The sequence below is a fragment of the Gigantopelta aegis genome, chromosome 13 (assembly GCF_016097555.1).
Source record: "Gigantopelta aegis isolate Gae_Host chromosome 13, Gae_host_genome, whole genome shotgun sequence".
Classification (NCBI taxonomy): Eukaryota; Metazoa; Mollusca; class Gastropoda; order Neomphalida; family Peltospiridae; genus Gigantopelta; species Gigantopelta aegis.
This window is the reverse complement of record NC_054711.1, coordinates 7,346,682-7,362,536: the sequence shown is the minus strand read 5'-3', so window position 1 is coordinate 7,362,536 and position 15,855 is coordinate 7,346,682. Positions and strand designations below refer to the sequence as shown.

At 37.4% G+C, this 15,855-nt stretch overlaps 1 protein-coding gene across 1 annotated transcript in view; it reads left to right on the top strand.

Moving 5' to 3' along the window:
* Window positions 1-3,268: 3,268 nt before the first annotated feature.
* Window positions 3,269-15,855, top strand: part of LOC121387447 (islet cell autoantigen 1-like) — a 64,788-nt gene continuing 52,201 nt past the window's right edge. Inside the window, exons 1-6 of the mRNA XM_041518563.1 lie at window positions 3,269-3,312; window positions 5,546-5,603; window positions 10,045-10,222; window positions 11,723-11,795; window positions 13,655-13,778; window positions 14,601-14,799. Of these exons, the coding sequence (XP_041374497.1) occupies window positions 5,599-5,603; window positions 10,045-10,222; window positions 11,723-11,795; window positions 13,655-13,778; window positions 14,601-14,799 (579 nt within the window). The 5' untranslated portion in view covers window positions 3,269-3,312; window positions 5,546-5,598. The remainder of the gene's footprint in view (window positions 3,313-5,545; window positions 5,604-10,044; window positions 10,223-11,722; window positions 11,796-13,654; window positions 13,779-14,600; window positions 14,800-15,855) is intronic.

The following is a 15,855-nucleotide window of genomic DNA, read 5'->3' as shown; positions in this document are numbered from 1 at the left end:
AGAGAGAGAGAGAGAGAGAGAGAGAGAGAGAGAGAGAGAGAGAGGGGGGGGGAGAGAGAGAGAGAGAGAGAGAGAGAGAGAGAAAGGGAGAGAGAGAGAGAGGGGGAGGGAGGGGGAGGGAGGGACAGACAGACAGAGTGACAGACGGAGAGAGAGAGGGGGGAGCAAGAGAGAATGAGAGAGGGTGGAGAGAGAGAGCGAGAGAGAGAGAGAGAGAGAGAGAGAGAGAGAGAGAGAGAGAGAGAGAGAGAGAGAGAGAGGAAATCTGCTTCAACCAAATAAACTACTCCCACCGATAAAAGCAATAAGGGATCCTTTGTATCTTTGTATGCACTTTACCCACAGACAGGACAGTACATACCACGGTATTTGATATACAAGTTGTGGACATTGGTTGGATCGGGGAAAGCCTGAGCCCAATGAGGCAGATCGATCAAACGACCCATCTAGCCCGAGTACTCTGCCGTTCGAGAGCTTGATGGACATTAGGCAATCTAATTAAAATTAGCTCCACTATTACATGTGGATCTAACACCAGCCAGTTGGAGCTCATGTCCACCAATCAAAACCTTACTTGCAGAATCCTGCCAGTGATTTAAAAATAATTTGAAAACATTCCGAATTATCCTGAGGGTATACGATATGTTTCATGTGAATTACGAATGCCTTATTTAGACCAGTAGAACTAATTTTAATCGGATTGCTAACAACACTGCGTAGTCCCCAATGTCCAGGTAACATTTCGTCTGTAAATAATAATTTATGGGAATGGGAATGGGAACTCTATTTACGTGCCCATATCCACAGAGGTTCAGGCACGCCCACCCCTGATTTAGCCTCTGACTTCGCCAGTGACCAATTCCGGGGCGGGAGAATAATAATTTACGGGGAACGGGAAACTCTATTTACGTGCCCATATCCACAAGGGTTCAGGCACGCCCACCCCGGATCTAGCCTCTGACTTCGCCAGTGACCACTTCCGGGGCGCGGGGGGTGGGGGGGGGGGGGGGGGGGGGGGTGGGGGAAGTGTGTAGGGGACAATTTGGAAATGTGGTATGACCACTTATTAAAAAATAAAAATAAATAAATGGGGAGCTACAATTATTTTTAATCTTATTTAAAATATTAACGATTTTTGTTGCACCGATTAAAATATATCAAGCTATTTAATTACATATATTAATTAGTAGGTGCAAGAGAAAAAAGTAATTTTCAGTCGGGCTGGCCTAAAAACCTAATACAGTGAAGAAAAATTAAACTTTTTAATTTATTAAATAATATTAACATTACTATTTATTAACCCTTAAGCCCTAGGGGGGATAAGGATTGAATAATAATTTAAATATTGACCAATCACACTTCGCCTTTTATAACGTTATTTGGGAGCATACAAATTCTAAAAATATCGGGCGAGTCTATTTTAGTGTACGCAGTACAGCGAACCATACCAATACGTACGGGGTGGGTTCTCAGTCTTCAATTTTACATTAAAAATTATTTATTTATTTATAAAAAAAAAAAACTAAATCAGTCTTCAGTTTTACATTACAAATTAGTTATTTTATAAAATAAAACATGTTTTAAGGCATTCGTAATTCACACGAAATATGTCGTATAATTCAGAATGTTTTCAAATTATTTTTAAATCACTGGTAGGATTCTGCAAGTAAGGTTTGAGCTCCAACTGGCTGGTGTTAGATCCACTAGTAATAGTGGAGCTAATTTTAATTAGATTGGACATTAGGAATGTTCTACCACTGAGCTACACCCCCCCCCCCCCTCCGAAATTGTTTAATACTTATTATTATATATATACATAGCTATGAAATATACAGAAATAAACAAAGTCCATGGTCAAGTACAAACATTTCAAACGTGCCAAAGGAACAAATGTATCATGACGTTATGTGTTTATGACAGGATAAAAGAAGGATATTAACAAAAAGCGAAAGGTATTGTCAAAAATTAGGGAAAATGCATATAATAAATAGACCATTAACTTGTATGGTGTTTTTTCGCATCAAAACCATGTTTTCTCTCATTGTTTCACACATTACGAGTTGACATAAAATTTGTATTCGATCCCCCCAAAAAACCCAAAACACAACCCCCCCAAAAAAAACCCCAACAACAACAACAACAAAAAACAACAACAACAACAACAAAACAACAATAACCCAACAGCATGAAATATAGCCTCTCACATGTATACTGCCCGATGACCTTTCAACAGTAACACTCTACAGTGGTGGATCCAGAATTATTTTTTTTTTTGGGGGGGGGGGGGGGCAATGACATGAGGCGGAATGCCAAAAGAACTTTGGGGGAGGTTTGGAGGGAGATCGTAAAACATGAAAATTAATATGTAATAAAATTATAACTGTCGCAAAATTGTGGGGGGACCCGAGCCTCTGCACCCTTCCCCTCTAGATCCGCCTCTGCTCTATGAGGTGGGTATCATGTGATGCGTTAAGGAGAGGGCAGGGGGTGTTGATCAAGAGTTACTTACTGCATATTAACGTTTTGAAAACGAACGTCTCATTCTAGTTATAAAGTAAAATACAGCCGGTCACTGCTATTTTGTTCTATAACAAATGATTTTGCTGGTGGGTGGGCTGGGAGGGGGGGGGGGGGGACGGACGTGGTGTGATTATGAACAGCTCCGTTGGAACGATATCTGGGGTGGAGTGGGGGTGGGGGTGCACAAAATCTAGTGAGGTGGCCATTTTTTTTCTTTTTTCCCCCGGTTCCTACAGTCCTATTTACTATCGGCAACAGACTTTACAAATGGTAGGCCTAAATTGTCTGGGATTTGTGTTGCATCTATTTAACTGTCTATTGATAAACTCATTTTTAGTTTAAAAAAATAAAAATAAAACAAAAACAAAACATCTAGTTAATTATATCGGTATTTGACAGTTGTAACATGGGCGTACATAGGATTTTGAAAAGGGGGTTCCAAAATAGATTGCAGAGATATTGGGCATATATTTCTATGTTGAGTAAATATAATAATGTCAGATATCAGTGTCAGATATATTAAATTATAAAAAAAAGCGATTTCAGGGGGGGGGGTTCGGTCGAACCCATCGAAACACCCACCCCCCACCCCCACCCCCCATGTGTAAAACATATCACAGGATGAGACTAAATAGGTCATTCCATATTTAGATGTAGACGTCCGCATTTTAGTTGGGATTAACACTATTTTTAATATTAGCGACGTTATTTTTCGGAATTTTCCGCCAATGCCCGGAAACAAAATCGATAACAATATGGCGTACTGATGACAACAGAACAGGTGGTGGGAAGGTACTGACAGTTATTTAGTCATTTAGTGATTATTTTTATTAGTACGAATTTATTAAAATCACAGATTGAAACCAGCTGTCATTGTTTTTTAAAATATTGCTAAGCGTACTGACGTAGTTTTTGCACGAAGGCCCATCAATCAGTTCCCTTGCATCAAAAATTACACGTCTGCGAAGCCGTTGACTGCTCATTTCGTGTTATTGAATTTTACAATATTGACGCCAACACTTCCCGCTGGTCGTCAGTACTTGCATTTTGACACTCACCGTCGACTTTTATTGTTAGCAACAAATGCATAGGCATGACAGGGAAAGACGATTTCGATTTTTGCAGTTAACCCTTCAAAGTCTGTGGCCCACTCAGTCCTGATCACATCTCAATTCATTATTCAACTAAGGTATATCACTATTATCAGGTCAGAGGGAATAAGCTGTTGTAGTGCACACCTGTCATGGGCACAGGTGCCGACCTTGGCTGGCTCATCAGTCCAGGACAGAAAAGGGGTTGGGGTGGGTGGGAGAGAGGACCACATCAGGCACATGCACTGGCAGTGCAGGAGAGCACAAGTGGGAGGGGATAGTTTTGATGCTATGGAATTTTGAAAGTCCCACAGGATTAAGCCAAAGAAAGATTGCACAGTTTTAATGAAGGAATTTGGGTGCTCTTTTTAATGGTCCACCGAAAAATAAGGGGAGCTACGTAGATTTTTTAACTTAGCTCATTAGGCCTATTGGATTTTGAAACCTAGCATATTGATGGCTGTTGTTGTAATTGTCTCCCTAGGTTGTTCCAGTAATGGGCTTTAATAGGGTCTGAACTGTTCAGATCGTGGCAGGGCAACCAGTGGGAGACTCGTTTGCAATTGTGTCGGTATATCAAAAGTGGAAATAAATTATATGCAGTTGCAGATTCCGATAGAGTGTGCAAAGGGTGTGCATGCAACCGAAATATTTTTGAAGTACCCCCAAAAAACCTGGTCAGTGAATTAATACAGATGGGGAAAAGTAAATATTTATCGATTGATTTTGTGTTTCTGGTAACAGTATATAGACATGATTCCTGTGGTGGTGGTGGGGTGTGTGTGTGGGTGGGGTGTGGGTGTGTGTGTGGGTGGGGTGTGTGTGGGTGGGTGGGGGGGGTGTATATGGGACAGCTATCCCATGAAAGAAAGCTATGCAAGAAATTTCTAGCTTACATGGGATATCATGCACTTGCATTTAACATGACGTCGTTGATAATATATGACGTCATATTAATGTGAGATTGTGACGTCAGGTCATTAGACAGTTTTAAATTAATATATTTTATTATTAAAACCTTCATTTTAAAAGATATGTTGTTAATTTGTAGTGTTAAATTTTATTTAACACATGAAACAAACACGGAACATATGATAGTGTAGTTAATTTAAGATAAAATGGTCAAATAAAAAAGTTACTTGTTCAGCCATCTTTGTCTGTTCGTGTAAAATAATGGTTTATTTACTGAATGAATTAGAGAAAAAGACACCATCATACACAGGCAAGCCTCGTCACATGGTGAAATTTCCATCACCTCAGGTGTACTTTTTCTATCCCACATGACCAAATATGATAAAGTCTTATAATCTTGATTGACTTGGTGGAACCATGTTTTCCCCATTCCAACAAGCAGATGTGTGTGTGCAGAGGGTGGGTATCCCCCCATGCTCAAATCAAGGTAAATTTTCTTTTTCTTTTTTCAATATAATTTCCAGGCAAGCATGACCCGAACCCCCTATATATTTTGCTCATTTTGGACCTTCCCCCTGCATAGTTTCCAGCACATGTGCCTGTCAAGTGACCGATAACTGGTGTATCAAAAGCCACAGTATTTACTGTCCTGTCGGTGGGCAATTAAGATCTCTTGAGCACTGCTAATAGGGAATAAATGTAGCAAGTGATCTCTGAAAAATACATCACTATTTCAGAATTATCACATGTTTAACATCCAGTCGCTTATTAATAAAACAACATGTTCTAGTGTTGTTATAAAACAAAACAAACTTTCATATGTATTATTTTAGAATTAATTACTGAAAAAGGCTTGTTTAATCTCAGGGCAACATGGTGCTGATTAAGGCAAGATGGTGTTAGACTATTGAGGCATGGTGCTGCACCATGCTAAAATAAGCTAGGGAAAACACTATATTACACATACATGAACATGTGCCATGATTTGTAATTTAATTATGATCATATTTTCATTTCCACAGGATTTTAAGAAGGTTTGTGTTGCTGTTGGTACCTAAACGGATAATCTATCACGATGTCGTAAGTATAAATTATGTCAGTTATTTTGTCTTAGAACAACAGCAATAATGTAATTTTCCCAAATTGCATGGACCCGGAAAAACATCCTCTTTGCTATCAGCACTAATTGTTATCCAGTGGCATAAACCCTGGTATGAACGAGACAGCGTACAATTTTGGAGATTTTGTTTGTGAATACAGTGGTAATTTGCATGGATTATTACATTCATGTTTACATGTTGTATGAATAGGAATTACCTATAGACGCTTACATGTACCTTTTCGTGATAGGAATCATGGAAACTATGGTGTATATATATATTTTTAAGAATCTCAGCTATATATGCATGTACATGCATGTGCTATGACAGTGTTTTGGTTAGCAATAAATAGAAGGGTGCTATGCCCTGACCCCATTTTGTGATGCCCTGCCGCGTTTTGTTCCCACTTTGCCCCTGAATATCGCCACTCTGCCCTAATTCATTGTTATACAAAAATACTGTGCGGTATTGCCGGTATACCGATATTTTTTTCTGTTCTGGTACGTACTGGTACATTGTTTACTGTACCAGTATACTTCGGGACTTTCCGTGGACGATAACTTTACAGTGTCATGAAACAAAATACATAATTTCGAGAAATTATTTTAAAAAGCATCCAATGTTAATGATTGTTTGTGTTCCATTAACAAATCTTTGAAAAAATAACGGAATTTCCCAAAGTATCTAGAATCTCAAAACGTTGCCACTAACAAAAACATGGTAGATGATGAGTTTGTTGTTCGCAACACACGTGTGATATTGGACATTTGCAGGCGAGCCCTGTTGTTTGTCAAAGTCACAAATTACGAAAAATAATAAAAATTGGCAATCGAATTTTCGATTTGGCGAAAAAAAATTGAGAAAGTTTTTTAATGTTGATTTTTAGTCACCAAACATGCTTTCAACCAATTTTGTTCGACAGATATGCCTCGCTGTATGCATAAGTGCCATTTGCATGTCCGGGTAAACAGTCTACTATTCAATAGTGAACCATTTCCCGTAAAGCTACAAAATACGAAATACTGTTCAAAACATGTTGCATTGTTGATACTGAATTTCATGTTTTATTACTAGCTACAACAAGGTGTACCTTTTATTTGTTACATTTCTAGCATTTTGTCATATCAGATAATGTTGTGAAATCTAGGTCACGTGGTTGAGTTCATTTTACTGAAGTGGGTGCATTGATGAGGATTACATATTGTTTCTGTTATATATAGCCTACAATCATTATTAGTAAAAAAATTCAAAGTTTACAGATTTAATTTTAAACATATTCAGTGGGGGAATTATAATTTATTGATGCTATGTCTACTGATATAATATTAGCACCGGCATGATATATCCATTCGCCCCTGGCAGAGAAACATACAAAAGTCTTGGATCACGTTGCAATGAATTTATGAAACTGAAAGAGCTATTTTTCCAGTTGACAGTTGTGAAAGTCTGAAAGACAGTCACACGCTAGTGTCTTAAGACCAATAACATATAATGTCGTTTTCTTTGTCTTTGTTTTGGGTGACTGGCTATAATCTTGAGATGGATACGAAAACAATTATAAACAGTATTCAGTTTAAAACATACATATAAGTTAGGAGGAGGGAGTTACATACTTTAAAAAAACCACCCACGAAAGCCCAACTATCTCATTTGTATTCATAAAATAAAATACTGTCAGTGTGGCTATTTTGTTTCTAAATTGTTTTTCTTCTATAAACATGAATTCATTGCCAAAGAGGTTAAAGATACAGGCCCATAGCACAAGCCTATATGTTATATGGCCCATTGGGCCTGTGAAATTGGCACGATATCTGGAGGGTTGGGGACGTATGCAGAGCCTCTAGTGGGGTGGCACAGGTTACATTTTTTTTTATCTTTATATAGAGCAGAACAAAAACATTGGCTACTGAATGTCAAATGTTTGGTAATTTTGATATATAGTCTTAGAGAGGAAACCCACTACATTTTCTCATTAGTAGCACATACCACGACCTTTGCTATTATAGTCGTGATGCACATACATGAATGAGAAACAGCCCAATGGGTCCAACGACTGGAATCGATCCTAGATCTACCACGCATCCAACCAAGTGTTTTACTACTGGGCTACGACCCGTCTTAGACATCAGGGGTCATTCAAATACTACGTAACGCTGGAGGGGTGGGTGGGTGTGTACATTTTGTAGCGTTACAGGTGGTGGGTGAGTGTACTGAACAGCGTTACGTAAAACACTCTTTTTTATTACTAAATTTTCGTTTTATTATTATTATTTTTTTTTTTTTTTTTGGGGGGGGTCATAAACGCTATGTCACGGCAACACTGTTTAAACTTTAACGTATTAACGTAGGTAGTAATAGCTAGTTGAAAACACAAAACAATGATTATAAACGGACTTGAAATATGTGTGCTAGTAAACCTGGCTTAAAACGTATGTCCCAAATGCCCGATTGTTACTCCGTAGGCAGTGATGGTTTGCTTGGAGTCGGACCTGTTCTCAAGTAACTAATTCCATCATAAGTGGTTAGCCCAAGAAGTCCTACTGTTCTAGAGCTAGACTAACATTTGGACAGTTACATCCGCTCTCTCAGTCAGAGATAACGAATACACAGAATTTCTGCCTACGACCAGGCAGGCAAAGATTCCCGCTATAATACCACAATGATCCTATGTTTGATGTTAAATACCATTACATTGATAATATTTCAGTTCGCGATAACAAATATTTCACATATTAATCACTAATGCACTAATGTTTCTAAACAAGAACATGAACAAAATTCAGTACGGTAATCCAGATAACAATGACTGGAATTGACACACTACATGATTTATTCAGACATTCATAGGTTTATGGAGTTTGTTTATTCTTGAAACTAAATTGATGTTAAGACGATTTAACTTGAACTAACTTGAACAATAATACATTGTAGCAAATTGAAAACATAAAGGGACCTGTTTGCCTGGGTCATCAACTGAAATAAAAGTAGCCATATAAAAGTTAATGGTAGTTAATAGCTACTGGTATAATTAAAATGGTGATAATAGAATACATTCGTTTAAACTTTGTCATTTTCATTAATTTTCCAGTTCAGAACTACAGAATTTATTCATCTGTTATGCTTATTTCATTTACATTATAAGGTCTTAAAATACAACAAGGCTCTACAACTATGTTCTACCTATAGGTATTAGCTATTGTTTAATGGTTACTCAACTTTAGAGGGAAATAGAGTGTAAACTGAATCAGTCAAAATCTCTGCTGGTAGGTATTTCATTGTAGTATGTCATATTTGTTTGGCCCTTAAGTTCAAAGGCACATAGATGACATTGTATGTTGAGCAATTATTGTATCACCGATTCGCAGTGATTAGTATGATGACATTACTAATGTGGTATACCGTGGTACATTACAAAAAACCGCGGTATACTGTGGTACTTTTTTTTTCGCGGTACCCAACCCTACTAAAATACTAACATAAAATAAAAACTTGCTTTCCATTCAAAGTGTGTTACTGGTCTGAATTCCCAACTAAGAAACAATATACATCATTTGTTCACAAGTGTGAAAGTCCGGCTTTTTTTTCTTTCTTTTCGTTTGTTAATCATTATGACTGCAAACAAGCAGCCAGCCAATCTTAAAAAGCTTAATTGAGAAGTAATCCTCACTCTGTCACAGGCATATAACCAACCACAAATCACCTAACTTTATTAAGCAGACACCCAGATGAAAGTAGACCATCAAGATCATAAACCTCAAATGTGAGGTTTATCTTCATACCTACATTTTGAAAATCAAGAAAAGATAGTAAATTAACAAGAATCATGAATAAAAAGAAAATTAATTTGTGATTTCATATCTATACATATATGTATTTTTAATGAAAGTCAAACATTGGATCATATTCAGCAATTGCCTTTAAAATTTTTGTTCTATGTACTGTACATTATGGATTTCTATATGTGTTCAGGCACCGACGGCAATTGCCATCATTCAGATATAAATTATAGTAGATCAGGAGTGTCACCAATGGCACTTTTCTGCCACTAGTTCTGCCGTTGGTAAAGCTCCTCATCAATATCAAACTGTTTATACCTGGTATATATTATCTGCTAGTATGTAACATTTGTGCTTTTGAAATGTTTCTACATGTATACAGCAAAATAACCTTTCAGCCGTGTTGATTTGCTGCAAAAGTCACTTTGAAAAAACCCTCAAAACTCAAAATTGGCATCAGTGGGCCGTTTCACCCATGGGAATTATCATGAATGTTTTAATTTTTTTTACAGTAGGCTACACATTCTTAAGTTCGAGCTTTGTGTATTTATTGTCATGTATGAACATTACAGATACATGTGTACTACAACTATTATTACATTATAGACTAATTATTTGATGATTATATATTTGTTGTTGTGTAAGGAATCACGGCTACTATGGAATGGAGTACGACCGTACGGTTGAAAACACGAACACGTCAACGCTACACAAGATGAAAGAGACGTACTGGACCACGAAGCAGGCTGTCATCAAGAAACTCGGCAAGAAGGAGGACGAACACATCGTCGCCTCGGACGCACAGCTAGACGCCAAACTCGAGGTTCACTCACAGTTTTATTTTATTTGCTGGTGTGTAACCAACACAGGGCTCGACCTTACCAGTAGCCCAGGGTGTTTTGGCTACCAAATGTTTGCTCAGGCTACCAGATGTCTAAACCTGGTAGTCCACCGGGCTACTATGTCTTTGTTTTACACATCCAGTTATTCTGCAATCGACATGTACAAGTGTGTATTTCACAGTATATTTCTCATGGTTTAAAAAAACCCAACGGTTAACATGTTTAAATAAAAAATAAATAATTTTAATATTTTCTTTCATTTTTTAAAGTATTAAAATTATGGGCTACCCATTTTTCTTGGGGGCTACCAGATTTTATAACCTGGTAGCCCAGTTGGCTACCGCTGGAAATAGTTACGGTCAAGGCCTGCAGCATAACCATGCACCCGCCAAGTTCACCAGTAGCTAATTTTAAAAGCAATTGGCGAATTTGATTTTAATTTGGCAAATAAATTTAAAGTTTAAAGTGATGATTTGGTGATTTACCCATTTTTCATGTTCCATGAACTTAGGAGATAAGAACATTCATTAGGCCCTGTAGGGGACCTGTATTGCTTTAGTAGACCCAGTGGTTTTTCATTTCATATTTGGCTAAATTCCCTTTCAGAATACAATATGTAATTAATAATTTAACTAACACAAGTTGTGACGAATTCAAGGAGAAAGTATTATTTATTCATGATTCTTCTGGTACATATTATAATTGTAATGACTTGAACGACCAACCGAATTCATAGAAAGCGATACAGTAATATATATAATGCATTGCTATTTGTTGTTAAATCAAAGTACATGTTAATAGCAAAAAATTGCATCATAAGCAAAAGTGACAATTATAACAGCTATATAAAGCATAATTGTCCAACTACTAAGTACACTGTTTTATTCAAAGCGGCTCCGTGTTGACAAAGTGTAAACATTTATTTTATCTCCACTCTTTGACAGTCTGTTAAGTATCTGCATGTCCCAGTAGAAATAAAGTAACATTGCTACGTTCAGCCAGTCGCTTTTTAGTGAATGTTTGCAAACTATTTTGACTGGTTCCCGAAGTCATGATTCAGGTTAACGTGTAGCGTAAAAAAATCGGTCTTCCAAGACCAGCGTTAGCGACAAACAGCTAACTGAACTTACTCTTAGCAAAAGGATGTCCCGTCTGCACAGGTGGAACAGACTCGAGAGAGCAGTAAACCTGGTAAATAAGACATTCCGCATTACGCGTGTGCCAACAGTACTGTACAGCGACTAATCATCTTGTAACAATAGTAAAACAGCAATAGTTTAATTAAACTTCGGTGAAAAAAAATTGTAATTCCGTTTCCAAATGTAAATCCATTTCTCAATGGGAATTCCGCAAATTCTGTCCGTTTTCAGCGATCGTGGAAAATCACTGGGTCTACTTTAGCTGTATTCTCAGAATGCTTGTTTTTTTTAGAATATATTGAATTATGTGCAGTGAGGATTATTTTTTTCTATTACATTCAGGTGTTCAAAGCTGTGCAGAAATCCTGTATGGACTTGCTAAGAGTTATAGAGCGATACCAAGACCGGCTGTGTGGTAAGTATTTACCAAGAGTTACTTTAGAACCTGAAAACAGGGCTTCTAGAATTGTTATCAACATCTACTAGCCATATGGGGATCAGTGATTTAGAACAGTTACTAGCCATGATAAAAAAATTCACTACCCGTACTTAAGTAAATACAATTTCACTAATAGGAATAATCAGATATGTGACCTAAAGAAAGAGGTAGAGCTTCAAAAACCTTAGATTTGAGGGGGAGGGGGTGGCAGGATATTCATATTTACAAAATAGACTTAAATTCAGCATTTGACCTTTTGTTTTTCACTGGCCATTGAACATAGCGATAGTTGTTATTTACTAGCCCAATACTGAATATCCCTGCTGAATAGCAAAACCAATGTTATATTTAGTTGTTTAAAGCTACTTTCCATATGTACAAATTGAGTGAAGCCGCAAACTGGTGTCTGTGTTGATCGTTTCGATACCCATGCACATACATGTACAACTGTCAATGACAGAAATTAATTTCCAAAGTTCATTCGTCAGTTTAGACTTCTTGCCCATGTTTTTTTTAATATATCCCACTGCCCCCTTTCCTTTTACTCCTTTGAATTCCATCTCAATTCTTCCCGATCTGTCAACTCCTCCTTTCTTTCAACTTCTTTTGGTGTCCACCTCCACATCCCAGTCCTTGTCTCTCCAGCTGCAACAGGTGCTTGTTTTTTGTGGCTATCCATGCCACACACCTGCCATTCCCCATCTTGCCCACATTGATGATGATGTTATTTCATGTAGGATTCAGCACGTCCATGATCCACGAATCCGTGAAAAATCACCAAATTCAATGCCAGAAATATATATTAAGACAATTTTTTTTTTTAGCACTTTGGTAAATAAAAGAAACTTTGTGACTTTCAAATTGGAATGTGATGTCCACTGGATTTAATTGATGCATCATTTGTTAGTATTTATCATGTATCAGGAGATTTTCACTAGAGAATCAGGGCTACCTCTTCCACTTGCCAGATTCACCAATTGCCAATTTTAAAAACAATCAGCTAATTTTATTTTAATTTGGTGAACAAAATTTGTATTATAATGAATGATATTTTGTTTGAAAATAGCTAGAGTTTTTGTATTTTTCTGAATATGTGACTGTCACATCATTGAAAGTACAAAGCAGTGATACCAAATTGCTAACTTTTATTGTGTTAGTAGTCAAAACTGTCCTAGCGGCCACCTGTAATCAGCAGTCACCTGCCTTAAGTGGCAACTTTTTTCCCTCCCAAACAATTTATAATGTAATGGCACCTGTAATAAGCGGTCACCTGTTTAACGTGACCAGCGGCCACCTAAATCGGATCCCAAATTGCTAAAATATCTGTATTAAGCGGCCACGGTAAATGTCTACTGTGATATAAAGGGATATTTTAACAACAGCGATAAGGTGCAGCAAATAACCAGTCTTCACATCTTCAGGAATACTAGTACCCATTGAGTCCCGACATCTCAACTGTGTATCAATTAAGAATGCATCTAATTGCCTCTGAGTAGGCTACGCTGTACATATGTAGATTCACTTACTATGACAATACACCGCTTGAAGTAGGAATTAAATAATTAAATGGAAAAATACTTTGCAGTTGCATTTTATTTTAAGGAGGCGACATATCAACAGTTGATTTATAGTCAACTGTTAAGCACACATCCATTAATTAGCAGTACAGACGGTAAAACAGGAAACAACAGTAAATGTTTTAAAGACTCTATATGCGGCAACCTGTAATCAGCGGCCACCTGTCTTTAAGCCGCCACTTTTATCTACTCCCTTGTGTGACCACTTAAAACAGGTTTGCCTATATTACACTGATGTTTTTTAATTTTGTATTGCAGCATTGTCTCAGGAAGAGAACACAATGGGTCGGTTTCTCAAGTCACAGAGCGGCCATGACAAGACTCGAGCTGGCAAGATGATGGCTGCTGTAGGAAAATCACAGAGCTTTGCAGCACAACAGAGGTAACTGATCTACAGTCATCCTGTAACAGGGCTTGAACTTAACGATAGCACCGGCGACAGTTGTAGTTGTTGAGATATAAATTGCCATAGGTAGAGAGCATCACCAACGGCACTTTGTGCGTGGCACTTTTGTGCCATCGGTAAAGCTTCTCAACAATGGTAAAATGTATACACCTGGTGTACATTAATTTGCCAATATTTAACATTTGCACGTTTGAAATGTCTACATACAACAAAATAACTACCTTTCAGTCATGTTTATTTGCTGCAAATGTCACTTTTAAACAAGATAATGCCATAGGCAGGCTTAAAATTGCCATTGGTGGGCCGTTTCACCCAAGGCAATTCTTTAAAAAAGGAAAGGATACATAACATATTTGACTGTACTGTGGTTTATTTCATAGCATATTAAGAAGACATATTTCACTGTTATGCTCCACTTAATTTTGTTTATTACTTTGTGTGTTCTTGTCCTTGTGGGGCAGGACATAGCCCAGTGGTAAAGCGTTCGCTTGATGCGCGGTCGGTCTGGGATTGATCCCCATCGGTGGACCATTGGGCTATTTCTTGTTCCAGCCAGTGCTCCATAACTGGTGTAACAAAGGCCGTGATATGTACTATCCTGTCTGTGGGATGGTGCATATAAAAGATCCCTTGCTGCTAATTGAAAAGAGTAGCCCATGAAGTGGCAACAGCTAGTTTCCTCTCTCAATACCTGTGTGGTCCTTATCCATATGTCCGATGCCATATAACTGTAAATAAAATGTGTTGAGTGTGTCGTTAAATAAAACATTCCTTTCTTTCTTATCTGCTTGTTTGCAGGTTAGCTCTACGTGTGCCCCTAGTTAGACTATATCAAGAAGTGGAAACGTTTCGCTACCGGGCAATTTCCGATACGCTAGTCACCATTAACAGAATGGAGGGTGCACGCACGGAGTACAGGGGCGCCCTCTTGTGGATGAAGAACGTATCAGAAGAGCTTGACCCGGACATGTACAACAGACTTGAAAAATTCAGAAAGGTAAACACAGTTCAATAAATCCTAATGATTAGGGGGCGTGGAACGTAGTCCAGTGGTAAAGCGCACGCCTGATACGTGGTCGGTCTTGGATCAATCCGCATTGGTGGGTCCCATTGGGCTATTTCTCGTTCCAGCCAGTCCACCATGACTGGTATATCAAAAGCCGTGGTGTGTACTACCCTGTCTGTGGGATGGTGTATATAAAAGATCTTTTGCTGCTAATCGAAAAGAGAAGCCCATGAAGTGGCGACAGTGGGTTTCCTCTTTCAATGTGTGTGTAGTCCTTAATCATGTCTGACGCCATATAACCGTAAAATAAAATGTATTGAGTGCGTCGTTAAATTAAACATTTCATCCTTTTTCCTAATGATTAGCTAGTTTTCGTTTGTGACATAAAGAGTTATTTCCCTTGCTTAATCTTCTGACTGAATTAATATTTGACAAAAACTACATTGAGTGCATACAAGTTTGTAACTTTTACTCACATATTGTCACTATTTTTTCTATTTTTTTTATAAATACATAAAACAATGTTCATAAGTGAAAAGGGTAAGTATTATTTTCATGGGTTTTTCTCATTTTTATTATATTTTAGAGTAGTTGATACATTTCAAAATTTCGTAAACAATTGAAAAAGTCGCGTTTACACTAATGGCCAGATGTCCAGTATTTACAACCATTATTCCCATTGACTGATTTACTGACCACAATATTTTCCTGATTTTCGTTGTTGGTAAAACAGTCAAATTATATTAGCTGTCACGATCAGTTATCAATTCAACAAAGTGATTGCAATATTCTACCATTATTGTCAGTCGAGAATATACTGTCTGAAAACCAGTTTTTGAACTCAAACCATTCCTCAAAAGCTATGTTGTTTTTTATTCCCAATTTTGGAGTAAAAAATTCCCAATGAATGTAAATAATTCTCATTTATTATTATATAAAGGCATATTTTGATAACAATACATAAGACTAAATATTGATTTGAATAAATACAAGTATATGTATAGAGTTAGTTTTTTGATTCTAACAAGTCTTACTTAGATATTTTTT